Here is a 21857-nt window from a genome sequence, read left to right as displayed (position 1 = left end):
CTTTTACCTAATAATCAGGGTGTGACATTTAACCAACTACATAATAGTATTAATAATATTGTTGTGAAGTCTTTTATAAGCTTAAGTCACGTCATTCTCTATATTTGAATTGAGTATTGGACTTAACTCATATTTATAAAATCGGTTTGTAAGGTGAGGATTGCCTCTAGTTTATAAACACTTAGTCAGGTCATCTCTCAACCGATGTGAGACTTCATAACACACCCCCTCACGCCCAACATTATTGGGCTTGATGTGTGAATATAAACGGTGGGTGGCCCGATAGTGGAAACCCGATAACAGGTGGCCCAACGGATTGTGGAGAGGCTCTGATACCATCTTTGAAATGAGTATTGGGTCTAACTCATCCTTACAAAACCGACTTGTAAAGATGAGTTAGGCTCAAAACTCAATTCTAAGACTCTATGACAAGCTTCAAGTCATGCCATTAAGGAAATAGAAAATTTTGCACCAAAAGAAAATAGTGTTCAACCAATTGAAAAGATGTGTCTATCATCTATTCATAAATATTTCAATTTTTGGGAGAATAAAGTAAATAAGAACTAAAACAAACATTTATATTTCATATACTATAGCATTTTTTTTGTTCATCTATAGCATTTTTCATTACAAAAAGAAAAAACAAATATAACTAGTATGTAACACCGAAACCCATTATATATCTACCCTTATTAAAATCTTTGTATAAAATACGCAACGGAAGAATCACAATTTAATTTATAAAGTATCGGTTTAAGTATTACATTCTTCATAAAAATAATACTATTTCAATTAAATATAGTAAAACTGTTTGTTTATACGAATTTTTGAATCAAATATTGCATTATTAATTATACAAAATGACCAAGACTATGAGACTCTATATACATTATAAAATCCCTTTTTTCCCCGTGTCACAATCAGAGTGGAGCTGCACCAAATATTCAAACAATGATAGACGTATATCCTGTAAATCTGGGCCCCCAAAGATCCAACTTATAACACAAAATAGAGAGTTAGAAATCATAAACATAATACATAAGTGTAAGCAAATAATATTTAACACTTCATCTTATTCGAACTCATCAACATGCTTCATGATTTTCAATTAATTAGGAGTCACAACATAATTGTAATCAATTTCATTTATCTAACAACAAAACTATTATAATTTTATACCATAAATTTCATTAAAAGTAATCGAAATACTGATTTTCCATTGATCTACAACAAAATAGTTATGGTTTCCACTTCATGCCATATGGTAGGGGGAGTTCATTTTGCATAAAAATTTTGATAACAAATTTTGAAAGTGAGAAGTAATGTTGAAAACTAAAGGGTAGTTCTGGAAATAAAATAGAGCAAACCGTTTCTTCTCTCTTTCTAGCCAGTCCATCGAAGAGATATAAAGTGGGTGGAACCCATATATTTCAGATCTCTCTACTCTATTTCTCTGCAAACCAAACAGGGTGAATAGTGCATTTCTCTTCTTACTCTCTATTAAGAGTCCTACATCGGTTGAGAGATGGCCTGACTAAGTGTTTATATACTAGAGACAATCCTCACCTTACAAGCCGGTTTTATAAGGTTGAGTTAGGCCCAATACTCATTTCTAAGATGGTATCAGAGCCTCTCCACGATCCGCTGGGCCACCTGTTATCAGGTTTTCGTTATCGGGCCACCCACCGTTTATATCCACGCACCAAGCCCAATAGTGCTGGGCGTGAGGGGTGTGTTAAGAGTCTCACATCGGTTGAGAGATGGCCTGACTAAATATTTATATACTAGAGACAATCCTCACCTTACAAGCCGGTTTTGTAAGGTTAGGCCCAATACTCATACTCTCTCTTCTCTAACTCTCTCTTTCGAACCTCTCTCAAACCAAACACAGCCTTAGGGAGGGAGACATGTTTTTGTTATGGTTTTGCATGTAACAATCAGGGATGTGACATTTAATCAACTACACAATAGTAATATTGTTGTGAAGTCTTTTATAAAGCTTAAAGTCGGGTCATTCCCTAACAAGATTAAAGTCATGCCATTAAGGAAAGAAGAAAATTTTGTACCAAAAGAAAAGTGTTCAACCAATTGAAAAGATGTGTCTATCATCGATTCATAAATATTTCAACTTTTGGGAGAATAAAGTAAATCAAGAACTTAGTTTAATTATTTGTAATATTAAAAATGTTTTGCTTCTTAATCCAAACTTTGTGATTAAGTTTATAAAGCGATAAGTGAAAATGGTTAACCACACGCTTGCTAGAGTAGCCTTTTCTTGGACTAGTCGCTATTGTTTCGAGACATTACCTCGTTGTATTACCTCTATTTTGAATTATAAAATGATATAAGTTTCTTTTTGTAAAAAAAAAATGTAAATCAAGAACTATAGCATTTTTCATCACAAAAAGAAGATAAATTTTTTTTTAACTAGCACTACTACTTCAAAGAAAATTTATGAGCAAAGAGACATAGGATTAGTGTTACTAAATGTCCCTCTGATGTCTACTAGTCACTATGATGTCTTATGATGCTCTGAATTTACCTAAACAAAAAAATCAAATCATTCATTCCAATGCTAGTGCATTAATTAGGGAGACATATTTCTTGTGCTAGTCCAAAATTAATTTTGGAATAAGACATAAAATTAGAACAAAAATGAGATTTGTTTTTCACAATTCTTGCATAGAATTTCTTTCCGTGCAACTTATATCTTATTCCTTGATTGTTTTTGGCACATCAATTTTAGCACCTCAAACTCGCTAATTAAATTGAGATTTTTTTTATTTTTTTTATGTTAATTAACCCTCCAATTTTTTGGAGAAGGGCCCTAGTAACCTCAAACTCCTTAATTAAATTGAGTATTTTTTTTTTTTTTTTCATATGCATGGTTATTTCAATTTCCTAGTATTCTCTTTTGAGGTGATCCCATATGTCTTTTTTTATCTTTTCACTTTCATACACTACGAGAAAATACGAGATTAGCTACAACTACGTTTGTAGCTATTTCGTAGCTAATATCTAGTAAAACAGTGTTAGCTACAAATCTGTTGTGAATTAGCTGTCATATAGGTCATAGCATGGAATGGGCGGCAAATCATCTATAAAAAAATTTCCTAGGTAATCTGCAACTAATATAAAGAAAATCCTAGCTAGTTCCCAACTAATACCTAGTTAAATAATGTTCAAAAGTTTGTGTTTCGTAACAAAATCGCGGGGATATTGTCGCAACGATTTCGCAATAAATCTCTAGCTACATATTCCTAACAATTTCGCAGCCAAATTCAAGCTTTTTACGATAAAAAATTATAATTATAAAATGCTAATTATGAAGTCATGCCCAAAACCAAGCTAATTATAAATTAATTATCATCCATTAAAAAAAAAAGCTAAATTAAATGTATAGCACTCATTACATCTTGTTACCAACATCCTTAAAAAAAAAAACATCTTGTTACCAACAAATGAAGCAAATATGCATGTTATATTTAAGGATATTGATCCTACTTTAAATCTAATCTAAACTATAAATATTTAAATTGTACATTTATAAAATTTTCAACTACAATAATTTTTTGGGTGAACACTCCGGTACACGTATTATGTGGACGTGTACCGGTACACCGCTGAGGTGTATAATTTTAATTGGTCCACATGAATGATAATTTAACATATCATTTCAATACTTATTTAGATATAAGTTTTCTAAATTACTCTTTTAATTTACAAAAATTGCAAATTTCTAAAATTACTCTTTTAAATCATAACCATCCGATAGATCTGAAGGTCGGGATCTGAGCGCTGCACCACACATCATAGAGCTTCACCACTCTGAATCTGTTTTTTTGTTTGGACGTGAAGGAGACTGGGCTTGGGCAGTTGGGCCTGGTCCTTCTGTTTTGCTATATGTTAACCCCCATTCTCTGCTTGCACCCTCTGCGGGTTTTGAGTTTTAATTGCTTAAATTGCTTAATCGATTAAGTGTTCGTTTGACCCTCCTTATTTTTTACTTCTCTACTTTTTTTAAGGAGAATCAGGGCCAAACACAATTTTGATAAAGTTATTAAAATAAGAAGTGTCTTTTTTTTTTATGGAAAAAAACAATATAAGTGGTTAAAAAAAAGAATTTATTTTCATAAAAAAAAATAGAATTTATGATAATTATCTTTTTTAAGTTGTTATTATTATTATTATTATTATTATTATTATTATTATTATGGCAGCATCTATTATGCACCCCCAAAAATGGGGGTTTACGGTGCACCCAGCCCTTTTTACTGCGGTCCCACCTCAATTTAATATCTGATTATTTTAAGTAACAATGCAAGATTACGTTTATGCCCCTGAACTCATATTTTCACTTTTCTCTTTCTCTTCGTCTTTCTCTTTCTCTTTCTCTGAGGAAAAACGATCCTCTTCTCTTCTCCACCCACACTACCGGCGAACTCATCTTCTCTTCTCCGCTCATAAACAGAGATAATAAAATTGTAAAAATTGGGGTTTCAATTAAACAAGAAAAAAGTGACACGATCCCTTCCATTGTAGCGGTTCATATTCTTTCTCGTTGTCACTGTCAGTAGCAAAAGCGGCGTTATCGGCATGTTCTTACAAAGATCCGGCCACTTCACCGGCTGGAAAGGTCGTTGTCGCTGCTGTCGTTACTGCCGTCGTCGTTATTACTGTCATCGTGGTTACAGTTCATCGTTTCCGTCGTCGTTGCTGCTATGTACGGCGAGCTCTTTGGATTTCAATATCGCGTTGCTATGTGCGGCGGCCTCTCTGCCGGTTTTCCCACCGCCGCCGCCGTATCATGGAATAAAAAAGCGCATCAGCAGAAGTATGAAACAAAAGGAGGAAAAGATTAAATGCAAAAATATAGACTTAGTGTGGTTTTAATTGTGTCCATTGATTTTAATTAAATAAAATGAAGGTTCAGATTGAACATTATTTCCTCAATTTGTTCCAACACAGGTTTTTCACATCCCTTAATCAATTTCTCACTTCAATTATCCCAAATTAATCCCTTTTCTTAATTTGTTTTTGTCTTATAAAAAAATTGATTTTTATGTGTTTCCAACCACTTGGCGTTGGCAATACTGTTAGCATTGATTTCTCCACTTTATGTTCTTACAAGTTTGTTCCTTAATCTCTTGTTCTGAACTATGAAGATGGAAGCTTGCATTTATCTGATATATATTGATTTTAACTATAAAAAAAAACGGAAGAAAAAAGAGAGATATGGCAACCATTTTGTTGTGGAAGAGGAAGAAAAAATAGTTAAATGTTTGGAAAATAATGTGAGTCCAGAACTTGAAGAAGAAGGAAAGGAAGGGTGTTGTGTTTTTCAATATGAGTTATTGTTGTTCCTCATCGTGAGAGAGAAAGAAATGAGATTTTGGAATTTGCCCCTTGAAGAGATAAGAGGTTAAACATGCATTCACAATGGAGAAGTACAATTTTGAGTATCTGAATGGATCTCGCGTATACACATCACTCATTTATAATTTTTTAATAATAGTACTTAATAGACACTCAATCTATCCAGCCCAGCACCTCTTAAAAAAATTTCTAAACTGATCCCACAAATAACTCCACATCTCATCAATAACTCTACATCTTTATAAACGGGTCCCACAAATTCTATTAGGTACTATGTGAGAGAGAAAGTGCTTATTTGAGAAGTGATACTTATTTGATACTAAAATGTGTTATGCTTTAATGGTAGTACCTAATAAGTACCATGGGTACTTAATAGGTACTACACCATTGGAGATGGTCTAAGAGGAAAAGAACTTCTGGTCTTGTGACTTTTCTTTCTTACTACATTTTGCAATTTGGGTAGTACCTAATAAGTACCATGGGTACTTAATAGGTACTACACCAATTGTTTCCTTGTTGCTGCATTATGATGACAAAATTAGCAAGTGTACTAATTTATCGTTAAGTAATAAATTAAATTCGTATCCGCAGGGATTGTTTCAATCTCGATGAGACAACTGTATCGTATTTAGGAATGTAAATGCAGGGGGATTTGCTAAGCAAAGTTGGTTTATAAAACAATTAAAATTAAAAGTGATGATTGCAAACGATTAAAGAGACGATTAGAATTTTCGATTCACTTCCTCTTCATGATTTGGTAAATGCGGTCCTAAGCTACCTTTTCACTCTTATTGTCACGATGAATTAACTAAATAGTTCAGACCGGTGTTAATGACTAAGAACCCTTTTCCATAAAAATAATTCCCTAATGTCTTAGGTCAATTCAAATTCATAGAAAGATTTACGCACGTTAATTCTATTTATCATAGTTCAATAATCCGATATTTCTAAAACGACTATTGACCAAACAATTATTTCAGATTCAGGTTTCAAAAGTTATGGTTAGTAATCATTCGATTCCTAAATTCAATTCATAAATTCGTCAATTCATAAAAAGCATTACACACAGAAATAACTGAATAACAATAATATTAAAAAGGTCCCAAGGATCCTCAACAATTTACATGGTTCAAATCAATTCAAGGAAGATCATCTACTAATTCTAATCAATAGAGATTTAGCTACTCATGCTAAACATAACAATTAAATTCTGAAAATTATACATAATTTAATTGTGAAAAGCACCTGAGAATAAAGCTTCCAATGGTTCAATTGCTGCTTCTCTCGGTGACGGCGTGAAACTCTCTCTCCAAGTCTGTGTATTTTGCGTCCCCCTCCTTAGGTTAAAATAGCTTATTATTTATATGCTTAGAAGGAGCAATCACGTGACACCAATAAAAGGAATAGCCCTGTACCATGTCGCCACATCATCATTCAAGGAATAAAAAAAAAAACTGATTGCGTCAGCACGCGTCATAATCTGTCCTGCTGTAGTAAATTGCGCTGCGATTTGAATTGGATCGTGCCGCGAGAAATACAGTAGCTCCTGGTGTGAGAAGCCTTCAAAATTGGCAATATTTTTCTAAGTCCATTCTTTTTGTGGTCTTTTGTCTTCAAACTTCCTGCTATGTTAATTTCTTCAAAAATTCTTCTCTTTGACCATGTATTTTTCCTAAAAACTTATAAAACTACTAAAAAAATTGCAATTAAATTAACAAATAAGTGACTGTCATCACATTATAAAATACTTATTTTAGACTTAAAAATTCTAATTAGACGATGACTACCATTAATTCAATTATAAATACTTACTTTAGAACTTGAAATTAAAATCACACGATGGTTATGACTATTCTTCAAGGGCATGTAACAATTGTTTAAACGAATAAAACAAAAGGGTTATGACTAATCGCATTCTAAAATGCTTAATTTATATCTAGGAATTCAAATTAGACGACGACTACCACTAATCCCATTATAAATCCTTACTTTAGACCTTGAAATTCAAATTAGACGATGGTTATGACTATTCTTCAAGGGCATGTAACAATTGTTTAACTCTTCTGTTTTAAAAATCGAATTCTAAAATGCTTAATTTTGACCTTCGAATTCAAATTAGGCGATGCTTATGCTTATGCTTAATCGCTCTATAAAATACTTCATTTACACAATCGAATTCAAATTAGACATTGCTTATACCTAATCGCACTATAAAATACTTAATTGGCCTTATAATTCAAATTTAGACTTTGGAATTTCAAATTAGACGATGACTACCACCGATCAATTATAAAATATTTACTTTAGACCTAGGAATTCAAATTAGACGATGACTCCACCAATCCATTATAAAATACTTACTTTAGACCTTGAAATTCAAATTAGACGATGACTACCATCAATCCATTGTAAAATACTTACTTTAGACATAAGAATTCAAATCAGACGATGACTACCACTAATTTGAGTAATTTCATTATAAATACTTACTTTGGAACTTGAAATTCAAATTAGACGATGACTACCACTAATTCAACTATAAATACTTACTTTGGAACTTGAAATTCAAATTAGACGATGACTACCACTAATTCAATTATAAATACATACTTTAGACCTAGGAATTCAAATTACACGATGACTACCACTAATTCCATTATAAATACTTACTTTAGACCAAGGAATTCAAATTAGACAATGATTACCACTAATTCACTATAAAATACTTACTTTAGACCTAGAAATTCAAATTAGACGATGATTACCACTAATCCATTGTAAAATGCTTACTTTAGATCTTGAAATTCAAATTAGACGATGACTACCACTAATTCCATTATAAATACTTACTTTAGACCTAGAAATTCAAATTAGACGATGATTATCACTAATTCATTATAAAATACTTACTTTTTCAGTCCAATTAGGTTTTCGATGAGACCGTTATTACGATCTGTCTATAGATTTGGAGTCCAATGATCAAAATTCTTTTTCTAATTTGTTTGTTAGTCCAATTAGGTGATATTGAACGGTCAGATTGATAAAATTCGAAATATCCGGTCAAGATCGGTAGTTTTAGTCGAACTTCACAATCTTTTCATTAAAACTAGGTATTCGATGATACTGTTGTTATAATGCGATTAGTCATAACCATCGTTTAATTTGAATTTCAAGGTCTAAAGTAAGTACTTATAATGGAATTAGTGGTAGTCATCGTCTAATTTAAATTCCTAGGTATAAATTAAGCATTTTAGAATGCAATTAGTCGTAACCATCATCTAATTTGAATTTCAAGGTCTAAATTAAATATTTATAATGGAATTAGTGGTAGTCATTGTCTAATTTGGATTCCTAGGTTAAAGTAAGTATTTTATAATGACATTAGTGATAGACATGGTCTAATTATAATTGTAAGGTATTAATTAGTTATTTTAGAATGCGATTAGTCATTATCATCGTCAAATTTGAATTATAAAGTATAAATTAAGTATTTTATAATGCGATTAGGCATAAACATCGTCTAATTTAAATACCTTTAGTTATATAAATACATTTAGTTGTGATTCTGCCTTAGTTGTTCTCGCTAATATAGCAAGGACATAATAGATTATAGAAATTTGATTTAGTGCTATTTGAATCAACTTCTTTGATTTTATCTACCAACATAATCACTTGTGAGATTGTTTCTATAAAACTATCAACGAGTGCAATTTTAGAAAATTGGATCCGTTGGACTCACAATCGACCGAAATGTGTACCAATAAAAATTCTTTTTAAAACTTCTCATGAAACTCATACGAAGAAAATACAAAAAGTCATAGTGCGAATTATCTCTTTTTTAATAAGCCGGAAGAACCGGTTATCTACCCAAACTAAAATTAAAGGAAATAAGAGTAACAGAGTATCATGTGGTAGGCACGTGGAAAATAAATACAAGAATTTCCCCCAAAAGACTTGCCAAGCTAAAAGCCAAAATATAAGACTCTCAGGGAGGGAGGCTCCACTGTAATTTACTTATGCATTTCCATAAATCTAAACAAATGTGAGTCGATTAGTAAGCTTGTCATTCTTGTTCTTCAACTTGCACAGATTCAGAACAAAAAGATGAAACCTGCTCTTCAACCACCACCCCTCCCAGCTTTGTTCAGCTTTAGTAAACACACAATTCCACTGTACCAAATCCAGATTCATAAAGTTAGCTAATGACTATGATATTAATGCAGAGATTAGTTATCGAGACACTTCGTAAGCACAATCTATAACATGGATTATCCAAAGTCTTTGGCATCAATGTCCAAAACAAGCTAGCATCAAACATATAGTTGTTAAAGATAGTTGAGAGACTAATGTTAATTAATAATAACCTCTTCTCAATTAAAAAAAGTTGGATTTCACCAATATTGCATTCAAGAGACAACCATAAGTTGTGTCAAAAAAGAAAAAAGAAATAAAGAGATAGCAAAAAGCTAATTGTAACACTTAATGGTTAATGGTTGGATCTATGGTTAAGTTAACAACTTAGCATATAATTGATTAGTCTTTCAATGACTAAAAACAGATCCTGCAGCTACTAATTCATCAATGAAACACAGATTTTGCAGCTGCTACTTCATCAATCTTATCAATGACTAAAAATAGTAATTGACAACTTAGTATATACTAAAAATATCAAATCACAATTTAGGGATTTGATAGAAAGATGAAGTTAGGGTTTAGTGGTATTCACAGATAGAGAAAACGAACGATGGGTACACAGAGAGAGGGTTGCAGAGACTTACGATGGTGAGCGGTGGCAGCTCGTCGGAAGAACATCAACGAATGCGAGTGGAACGTGAAATTGCAGAGAAGGGGAAAGATTTTTGTGGTCTTTATCAAAGAGGAAACATGATTTCAAGAAGGAGAAAGATATTTTTGATGTAGATCTACTCAAATCGGAATTTCTTTGTAAAGGTTGTAGATGAAGTAGATGAATGATGAAGCTTTGTCGTTGGAAGTAGAAGAACATGTGAAAGTGAGAAGGAAGGGCAAAACTGTAATCACATAAAGCTTTTCAATTTTTTAATTTTTCAATATTCAGGTGGGCCCACGGTAAAACAGTGAAAAAGTGGGGGTGTAGCAAGGGGTGCACCCTAAAAGGGTCCATAATAGATGCTGCCTATTATTATTATCTTTTTTTAAGTTTGTTATATTATTAGGATAATTATCTTTTAAATTTAGATGATCATGAATTTATGATAAGTTAGTTATTAATCTATTTTACCAAACAAATTTAATTTAAAAGTGATAATTTAGTTGAAAAAAAATAATAAATACCAAACAACTTTCACATTAAATATAAAGCTTTTATTTTCAACTTTATTATTAAAGTAACTTTAAAGACTAAAATAAGGAAGGCCAAACAGGCACTAAGTGCTTATTCAAAGCCAGCACTTATCCAAATAAGTGCTTACTCACATAAGTGCTTATTTTTATAAGTGTTTACTCATATAAATGTTATTTAATTAAGTACTTTTATCTCATGAATGCTTTTATTTAAGTACCTTTTTTAAGTTCTTTAACTTAATAAATTGAATGAAAAAGGGAAGGTCTGACGTATGACTTTGTTTCCCCGGATGATTCAAGGCCTTGACGTATGGCTCGTGACTCGAATTATCCTCATTCTCATACGTTTTCATAAAAACTCCTAAAAGCAATCCAACACATTCAAACCTTTTCTCTGCTCACACGGGCAGTAAACGTAATAAAACTCTTTTCACAAATCGGGTGATGTTTTTGTCTGTTCTCCATAACATAAACCACGCTTAAGCCTCCACTGTGCGAGCATACAAGCAGCTTTTAAATACGAGAATGCGACATTCTCCGTAATACAAACAATGCTTAAGCCTCCAAAGTGCTAGCATACAAGCAGCATTTAAATACGAGAATGCGACTTAGACGCCATTCGTCTAAAAGCAACCAACCCACAAACATACATTTTCTACGTAGGAGCAAGATTCAACATCTTGTCGGGCATAATCATAAAATAACAAACTTTTTCCCCCACATCGATGAAGTAAGAAACAAACATTTAAGCAAATATTGAAAACACATTAAAGCAAACAAACAACTTCCCTCTAAAAGGTTCCCGTTGAGTACAACGGATGTGAGGAGTGCTAATACCTTCCCCTCGCATAACCAACTCCCGAATCCATCTCACGGTTCTCGGACCATTTTCTCTCAAGATTTTTTCGATATTTTCCTTTCCCTTTTTGGGATAAATAAAATTTGGTGGCGACTCTGTTTTCTGAGTGTTTACACTCGAGGATTTTTCACGCCGCGACACATGTCTAGAATAGATCAATATATAAAGTTTATTGCAAAACTTTAGTGTAACACCCAAACCCAATATTAGCCTTATTCTACCTTTAGAATCTTATTTTCAAAAACTACGCAGCGGATCAAATAAAGTCAAAGACTTAAATCAAAAAGATTGATAAAATATTGGTTCGAGATATTACAAATTACTTCAAAACCTTACTAATAACATTAATTGGTAGAATACGAGTTTAAACAAATCTTTGAATTAAATAATGTATTATTAATTATACAAAATAATTAAGACTAGAGGACTCTACATATATAAAACCCCCTTTTCCCGTGTCATAATCAGAGCGGAGCTTCATCAATACTCGAACACACGACCTGAGAACCTGGATCCCCAAAGGTCCAGCACATACACAAAACAGAGAGTTAGCAAAATATCCGACTAAGTGCAAGTAACTCGATTACTATCCACACTTGAGTAAATAAAAGTAAGGCATAAGCATATATGTTCATACACAATTCTATCTAATAAGCATACTCATTAACAATATAGCATAGCGAATTAGATAACAAATACACACATAATTATCAAAGAAACACTTATGTTAAATCAATGACAATTATCAAGTATCAAGTACAAATGACACATAATTCCTAAATGTACACTAATGTCAATTAGAAATGTATGTCTCCTAATGCATATCTAATGCATGTGGTACCATTCCTTTTTTTTGATAAACTTATATCCCTCTGCATCTCTCATTTGCTTACCAAAGCGGTTATGCATTTGACCAATTACATTGGATTTCCAACCTTACCAAAGGCCAATCATACAACATGAGTGCATGAAATGTTCACATAGCAATTATATGATATTTACATTTTACACATATACCAATATGTATGTACACTATCAATCATAATTACTATACCAATTAACTATCAACTCCATGATCAATTAACAATTCATATTATGATTCAATCACAAACATCATTGTCACACATAATGCATTTATTCCATCAATCAACAATCCAATTATCATTGAATAGAATACTAGCATATATTCCTAATTATTCAATCATTTGAATTCACAAAACTCATTTTATTTCCAAATAATGTTTCTAACATAAGAAATTATTAACAAGCAAGCATTATTCCAGAAAACTAACTTTAGATTCGGAATCTACACAAAAAACTGTGAAAAATAGGTTCGGGGTGCATGAACCATAGGAAAGTCAACGGTCAACACAGTCTGGTCAAAGTCAAGGTCAACAGTCAAACTGTCAAACCAACAGTTGCGTCGGTCATAGCGTCGATAAATTTCGATGCAAATACCAGTTCATACTGCATAATTATTATGCAGAAAAATTAGCGACGCCATAGCGTCCAACTATTCGACGCAAATACTAGATTGCAGATTTTCAGAAAAACGGGTTTTGAACGTGGGTTTGATCCAAAAGTGCTTATTTTCACCAAAATCACTTATTTGAACTTAGGAAAAGCACATACATTTAATACCCAACATATAACTCATATAAAACAACTTAAACATAAGTTAAAACACCAAATCATCAAGATTAATCATTTATCTTCAAGTTATTAGATTTTATCATAAATCTCAAAACCCACCATTTTTGCAAAGCTTGAACAATCAATCAAAAGCAATGACATCATATATGCATCAACAAGGAATATAAACACATTCTCAATTCCCAAATTAACCACAACCCATAGAGATGAAAGAGTTTGGGTATGGAGAAGAAAAGTTCTTCTCCCCTCTTTATGAACCATCTCAAAATGAATAAATTACTACTCTCATACCTTATTGATGTTGGATTCTCTAGTCCTTCATCTCCTAGTTCTTCTTCAATCTTCCCCTCTACTTAGCTTTCCTCTTCATTCTTTGTTCTTTCTCTTCTTTTCTCTAACTTTCTCTTTATCTTTCTTTCTTGAGAGCTTCTCTCTCTACCTCCATCAAAATCATAATTTATGACAACCTCTCTCTAACTTGGTCCTTATATAGTTAGGTTTACCACCTTCTTCTTTTACCAAAATACCCCTCTACTAAATGGGCCTAAAACATATTCTAACACATCACTTCCCTCATTCTATTCTTAACGAGTTATTTCTATTAAAAACACGTAAACCAACAATTAACACATAATTAATTAATTAATTACATTAAAAACCACAAATAAAATAAATGCAAATAATCAATTAATTACTAATAATTAAATTTGGGTCGTTACATTTAGTATTTTTCAAAACGAGTATGAATTAAATATGAATTTTCTATATCAAAATATCAAGATAAAGGTAACAAATATTTTGACCTAAAAATCAAATTTTGAGCTCCTTATTTTTGGACAAACTTCTTATAATGTTCTATATTTGCAAAATAATCATAAATACACATCAACTTAACAACATCACTATAATTGCATGCATAAAAATTCAGTATGGATAAAAATATGATATTTTATTATGAAGATGAAAAATTAAATTTAATAATTTTGCAGAGGCTAAAAACTTATGGAAAATTTTAATATGTGCACCAAAGGCACATGTTAAGAATACAAATGTAGTAATATTCTCTTGTAACTTGTGGATTATATTTTTTAAACATTAAATTCTTTTATGTTATTAAATGTAAATTTCTATTTTTAGATACTTAACATGTGTCCTTGGTGCACATATTAACATGACCCAAAACTTATTTAACCCTATAAAATATTACGAACCACTAATAATTAATAGTATTACAATAAAATATATACACATATTAAAAATTATAATTTTTTTTTGTAAAAAAAGTAAATATATGGTTAAACGATAAATAAATATGTAAACAAAAAAAAAATGATAAATAAATATTAAACTTTATAAACTAATAATATTAAAAAAATTATTAAAAAAAATCCAAGGATACACATTTTATATGACCCATGAATTTAATCAAACGGTGAAAATATTGAAGGATTAAAATATTTAAATCTTGTTAAAAAAAAAAAAAACTAGGTTGAAAGATTTGATATGCTTTGATTTATTGTGAAACATGATTGATGATTATATTAATGTGAAGGATGCATTTGCAAATATTAAAAAGTAGTGTTTAAAATAAAAAACTTAATAAAGAAATAAAATATGCATTAAATGCTTGCAACCTCAGCATTGTACCGGTACACGTCCACATAATACATGTACTGAAGAATTCACCAATTTTTTATGGCATTATTACACACCCAATTAAGTATGATACACCAAATGAAGCAAATATGCATGTTATACTTAAAGATATTGATCATGCTTAAAATCTAATCTAAACTATACATTTATAAAATTTTCAACTACAATAATTTTTCATTTACATTTAGTTTTTCCTGTAAACCGGTAATTGCCTCTGCCCTTTTCTTCTTATAGAGTTCATCCCTCTTGGAAATACTCCCCAGGTTCTCAGCTTATTTCTTCGCAGTTTGTTCTAACAGAGAATTTGACAATAAAATTACAAATATTTTGAAGTGAGGCTGAGTGATTGAATTGATAGATATATAGGCACATCTAACTGTGGTAATTCTATAACAATCAGAAGCTATAAGCTATGCATTGCAAATGCAAAAATGTATTTATTTGAGTGCATAATAAGCAACATTTCAAATAACAAAGAAAACAACATTCAAAGATCTATTTCATCAAAAAGAAAACTAAGATAGATGTCAAATTTAGAGAAGAGATAAGATGCATCTGACACAACCAATCATGAAGAATTGAAGCAATTTTTTCTTGCCTTGAAAAAATTGACTCACATAAAAATAGAAAAAGACGCTCAACTAATTGAAATAGGAAACAATAAGGGAGAGAGCTCTTTGTGATGGATGATGATATACACTAGGGGACTAAGGATGCTAAGCTGCATGTGCAAATGCTGCATTGCAAACAAAAAATATCTAAAAATATGCAAAGATCTCAAACTTTGATAATAAGAGAACTGCCTAAAAACAAACAACATTAACTCCTATTGTTTAAGTTGAATCAAGGTTTTAAATTGCGGTTGCGGTCGCGGATGCGGTTGTTGCGACACGCAATGCGGCTGTTGCGGCGTGAAATCATTTTGAAATTTCACAGGCTATATAAAATGAAACTACTATGTAACTACACTATTTATCCACTATTGCACAGTCTTAATTTATTTCATAAACATTAATTTGAATGTTCTTAAAATATACGGTTGAGAGATTGTTAAAAGTAAGATTTTTCATTAGATTTGACACAAATTAGGATTTGAAGTTTATAAATTTTATTTTTTGGTGAGAAAATTTGAACAAACATCGCCGAAAATGTCTGATGCAGCTTCTGATGCGGTTGTGATTCGGTTACGATGCGGTCGTACACGTGAATTAAGATCACACCGCAATTGCGGTACGATGCGGTTGCGGAGGCTACCCCATCAGCAATACTGCGGCCACAATTGCGGATGCAGACTGCAATTTAAAACCTTGGCAGGGCCAATAACTTTGAATAGAGACATAGCTGTCAAGAAGATAAGTCATATGCAACAAATTATTAGGTGATCGCCACAGTTCCCACCTCTCTAAAAATATTGTGATTTATTTTCAATCAATTTGTAACCGTTAAATTTAAGGAAGGAAAAAACCATTTTCACAATAACACAAAATTAAGAGTGGCAGCTCACAAACAAATATAAAATAAAACCTAGTTGAAGTATATGTGTGACGCTGGAAATTCTTCTTCCTTCAGTGCACTTCATTGCCTAACCAAAGCTATGGTCTTTGGTAATCAAATCTTGCAATATAACGGTTGCACTGCTCTCCAAGAGTGAATGCACATAGCTTCTCACTAGTGAGTATGTAAAATCTGTTACAATTGGTTCTTGTTGGCCATTACATGCTAGCAGAAAATATTCTACTCTCCGATTCTGCCGATTGAGAGGATTTGGTTCTATCACATTCAATTCAGTTGACGATACATCTAGTGCTATTATGCATTGGAATATGGTCAGGTAACACTATGTTGTTATTATAAGAATTATATGCTTACATGATTAGTTTTAGCCAATGATTATGGACTGTATAATAAGCATATATAATCATCATCAGTCGAGAAATCGTGTTTTGATATTTCATCTGTTAACTATTAGATATATATACATGATTTGATTGCACAAAACTTTTCTCTATTCTTTAGTTGAAATCATGCTTAAGTACATTCAGTCCATAATAACTAATTGTATATTTCTAATTGATTTTATGACCAATTGTTATTAATTTTATATCAAACCGGTGGCGTTTGTTGATTTATATCAGCATAAGTGCGTTAAGGATGCTAATAGTAATATTAGTATTAATTTATTTTAAAAGTGATATAAGAATCACTAGTTCCTTCAAAATTAAGAATGGTCTTAGCACCATTATCACTTTGATTTGAGATTGGTCTTAGTACTATATTAGAATGATCTCAGTGTCATTATATTGATTGATATTGTAGTATTAATACGGGTGGTATCGTAGTACCGATGATTCATAAATTGATGTCGTAGCATCAATTTGAGTGGTATTGTAGTACCACTAAATCACCGATGAATCATAGATCGATGTCGTAGCATCAATTCGAGTGGTATTGTAGTACCATTCAAGAAGGTGTATTCTTTGACCGATTTCTACGGTTCAGTAGCATATCGGTATACAGTTGTAATTGAGCTGTTTTATCATGGGGACAGCGTGGTTGATAATCTGCTTGCACAATTTTGGACAGTGCCACGAAACGTCTTAAAGAGAGCGACTTAGTCCGCGACTCAACCCAATAATGTCTCCGATGGCTGAAAAAATTATTTTTGAACGGTTTTTTAAACTCCGAAAAACAACAATTTTTCAATTTCAATTCCAAAGAATTGAAATATATCTTCCAAGAAACCTGCTTAGACAGTTTAAAACAAAGTATCCACTTAGAAGTAAAACAAATACTTCACGCTTAATTTATTGACCAGCTTCTTTCTCTCATAAGCTAGTTTTGTGATCTTTCCTTTGTCTTATATCTTCTTTTCCAATTCCTATAATCAAGAAAACATTTACTAACTTAAGCACACAATCCAAAAGATCAAAATCCAAAAAAAAAAAAAAACATAAAAAAATAAGATAAAGACCTGTAGTGTAATTTTGCCAAAAATATATTATCGGAAAGGATATCCCCTTGTTACAGGTCGTACACATTTGCAGAAGATAGAAACAAAAAATTATGCAATGTGAACTATGGCATGCTTCACATAATTGAAACTAAACCAAAACAACTCAACATAGACACGTATTCTAATAGTATGTTTATTAGATATGATAGATGACACTGTTGGCGCAGCAAGAAGCATCTACACACACTGCACAATTGCATAGGCTCAAGGCAAGCCTATGAGCATGAAAACAGTTTCCTGCAAAATGTGCTAGAAGGAATGGAATGAATTGAGAATTGAGGGAAGAATGAATACTAGAGATTTCTAATGAAGAGTAAAAAAAAAAATTATTCTTCTACATAGGGCCATTATTCACAAGAGTACAATAGATCCTATTTATATACAATATAAACTCACTTACTTAGAAAGCAAGTAACAAACTTACTAACTAACTAACTTGGTTGCAACTAACTTGTAACACCCAAATCGGGTCGTTACATAACTCACTTAGTTAGTTGTAACCAACTTATTCAATCTAACAAACTAAACTTCTAGTTATGATATTACACAATCTAACAGACACCAGCTGAAGTGCAAGCTTCAATACCATGTCATGTTACAAGTTATTTCAAATGCTAGAAAATAATTTATTGTAGAATTAGAAAAACTACATAACTATTAGAGCACAATTGAAAAATTAAATGAAAATTAAAGCACAGGTTTATTTTATGGTTGCAACCTTAATTAGCTAGGTTATCTCTTCAATATAAGTTGCCACCGCCATATCTGAAGTTCACGATTATTGCAAATATTCTGCTCAAAAGTACACTACATAGAATAATTAATCAAGATTTAGTTTTGGACTTTCTTCGTTCCTTTCTTTGTGATTTTTCAATATCCACCGTGAAGCTTGATTTATATATTATTATTTGTCATTAAAAAATAAAATAAAAAACAGTGAAGCTTGATAGTTTTCACTTAAAATTGATGCAATGGAGAAGTTTGTTTATGTTTTTAAGACAATAAAATCTGTTTCCAATTTGTTTGCTTTATGAACACTACACTACTAAAAAAAATTTCTTTGACCAATTTAGAGATCAATTTAAATTAATAGCGAAAATTATGGTCGCTGATCTATTGTGAGTGAAAAAAAAAAAAAGAAGCTAGTTAAAGGAAAAAAGAGGGAATGGGAGTGATTGCTCCGCGCTATGAGATAAGCCACATCGGTTTAGAAGAAACGGCCGTAATCCTCATAAATGAAAATAGCGGCGACGGTTTGTAGGAACTGCCGCGGGTCATCTGTCGCAAGTGAAACTTTTTGTTGTAGTGTTATTACATATACAAGACAAAGAACGATGTTTATTTCATCAAAACACAGCATTACAAACATTTCACTGCTCTATAAATAGAGCCAAATATAACTTAAATTAGGAAATAACCTCCCTAAAATTATTGTTCTTGAAAGATTTATTATGTAATATTGTAATTGAAACAATAAGGAAATTTCAACAGATAATAGAAATCAAATTTCAACTAAGAGATCTTAAAGCTTCAATTTCTTCCTTGAACTTAGGCATAGCAGCAACAGGTAATGATGTGAAAAGATTAACTCCTCCTTTCATTGATGGAACAACATCATCAAATTTATTAGAAGATGACAAAACACTCATTTCCACAGATGCAAACAAGTTGCATGGTGCTGGTACTAAATTTACTATTTCATTCCCTCCAAAATCTACATTTTCTCCCATAAAACCCAAATGCTTCCACTCTGTCAAAACCGTTACCGCACCAGTACTTTTTTCCATGTTAACACGATCCTTAAAATTCGTCTCCAAAGAGTCGATCGTGTTTTTGACATAATCAGCCGTCGAAGCAACATTTTTAGCTTCTTTGATCAGCTTAACAATTTCATAGAGTGACATTTCATTGAGATCACTCACTTTTAACACAATGTTTGCTTCCATAACCGAATTACCATAAAACCCTTTTGGTATTGGATCGAAATCCTTCAAGTTGCGTCGCATACCAACTAACACAGTCAACATTGTATCGCCATTGTTGTTAAGTTTTAAGGCTCTTGCTCTTGATCTCCAAATATAAGCTGCAAGTGATTCAAAAGTTGTGAACCTTATATTTTCATTTTCACTTTCCTTCATCAAACTCAACTTAAGCTTTGTTATCATTTCACCCTCGACTTTAAAACAATATTGCTTAATATTTGTACTATTGGTTTGATTCAAAAACGGCGAAAATGCAATAGATTCTTTGCGCATGGGGAATAATGGAAATGGTTGTTTAGTTATTGATCCAACTAGTCTCTCTCTTTCCCATACCGGTATCACCGAGGGCTCAATTCTTCCCCTTGCAAGTTCAACAATTGTGTTGAAGAATTGAGATGCACCAAATCCATCGCAAACGGCGTGCAACACCCCCATTCCGATTGTAAAACCCCCACACAGAAATTTTGTCACCTTGAATACTAAAGGATAACTTAAATCTTGAGGAATAAGCACCAAATGCTTTGCAATTTCTGTGTTAGTATTGTCCAAGTAATTAATAGAAGAAAGGGTGCAATTAGCAATTGCTTCCAAGAATGGAACACCATAGTTTTCTGCATTAGGGTTGCAATTGACTCTAAGTTTTCCATCATCAGCATGGTTCACTAGTCTACCTGCAAGATGAAAAGGTTCAATTGTAAGAAGTTTTTTTTTTTTGATAAGCTCCAATTGTTGTTCCTTATAAAATACTCTCTCCGTCCCAAAGTTCTCCAATTTTTTATAAGCTCCAATTGTTTTGGACGGAGGGAGTACTTTGTTAGAGGCATTCTGATAAGGTTGTAATAGGGTTTAAAATTAGAACCTTATAATTTTGAGTGTACATGAGTTCTATTATAATTTAAAAATAATGAAATGAAACTATAAAATTTACTAAAATTTCAAGCACTCATTTACGGGAATGGATTTACTGTTCGATCTGAATCAATGGATAAGATTATTTAACTGTATATTTAAACTGTTCGATCTGAATTTAATGGCTGAGATTGAAAATAGTGGAAAATGTAGGAAAAGCAATAGCAGTAAATCATGGTCCCTCATTTACCGAAAGTTGTTAATTATTATTGAATCTTAAGTGTCAAAACTATATATCTCCCATGCATCGCACGGGTTATAACTGGTTTTTAACGACTATATTTGTATTTAAAGGGTATAAAAAATTATATTAAATACCTGCAAGAGGATAATAATAGAACAAAGCCTTTGAGAGTGCTTCTTTGAATACTTGACAAAAGTCGATACTCGAATCAGAATCACGAGTTTCTGATGATCGATATACATGAACAGTGTGGCAATGGTTATTATAGATGCCTCTATTATCAAGTGTAGAAAGAGAAAGAATACAAGGAGGAGTGAACTTTGATGGTTTTACAAGCTCAACATCTTTCATTTTAAGGTTTAGGGTAACTTTCTCATAAGCCATAGAAAAAGAAATATGAGAAATCTGGGAAATATGAATTCAATATATATTATACTTTGCTATATTTTTCTTTTGCTTTGGATGCATTGTTCTTTATGCCACGGGTTCTATTTATATGGATATATGAGATAATGTGAATTTAAAATTATAGTTTGCTGCAAATGTGAAATATAAAAGTGCTTACAAGGCACTCGTATCTAACACTATTAGAATTTTTTAAATTTTTTTAATGTGAACTCAAAACTATAGTTTGCTGCAAATGTGAAATATGAAATATGCATTACGTACACTATTTTTCTACAACATCTGCACCGTCATTCATAGATATATGGTAGAGAACAAGATTTTCACTTTTTGTAATTAACGAATAGTGTGAAACTTTGGACATGGCAATTTGCTTGTGCCAAATTTTCTTTGGCTGGATACAACCTTAGCTACTTTATGTGTGGTCCTTTACATAAGAGTCTAATAAGTTTGAAAATACACTCGATACTCAACAAATTGCGTTGACATTTGAATTTG

General features: G+C 31.9%; 1 protein-coding gene and 1 long non-coding RNA gene across 2 annotated transcripts; both read right to left on the bottom strand.

Moving 5' to 3' along the window:
• Positions 1–9194: 9194 nt before the first annotated feature.
• Positions 9195–10526, bottom strand: LOC123916427. Its single transcript, XR_006812138.1, has 2 exons — positions 10155–10526; positions 9195–9546 (listed from the first exon to the last, which is right to left on the bottom strand). It is a non-coding gene; the product is annotated as an uncharacterized LOC123916427 (long non-coding RNA).
• Positions 10527–19231: 8705 nt separating this feature from the next.
• LOC123915897 (spermidine coumaroyl-CoA acyltransferase-like) lies at positions 19232–21421 on the bottom strand. The gene is made up of 2 exons (XM_045967174.1): positions 21089–21421; positions 19232–20532 (listed from the first exon to the last, which is right to left on the bottom strand). Exons 1-2 carry the CDS (start codon positions 21336–21338, stop codon positions 19388–19390), a joined length of 1395 nt encoding a protein of 464 aa, XP_045823130.1. The 5' UTR covers positions 21339–21421; the 3' UTR covers positions 19232–19387.
• Between the last annotated feature and the right edge of the window lie 436 nt (positions 21422–21857).

This window comes from Trifolium pratense, linkage group LG3, assembly GCF_020283565.1.
Source record: "Trifolium pratense cultivar HEN17-A07 linkage group LG3, ARS_RC_1.1, whole genome shotgun sequence".
NCBI lineage: Eukaryota > Viridiplantae > Streptophyta > Magnoliopsida > Fabales > Fabaceae > Trifolium > Trifolium pratense.
Note: the sequence above shows the minus strand (reverse complement) of the source record. Positions and strands in the feature narration are given on the sequence as shown.

Coding starts and splice junctions, on each gene's coding strand:
- LOC123915897 (XM_045967174.1), bottom strand. CDS start 21,338: ATGGCTTATGAGAAAGTTACCCTAAACCTTAAAATGAAAGATGTTGAG. Junction 20,533..21,088: donor CTATTATTATCCTCTTGCAG/GTATTTAATATA, acceptor TTCATCTTGCAG/GTAGACTAGTGAACCATGCT.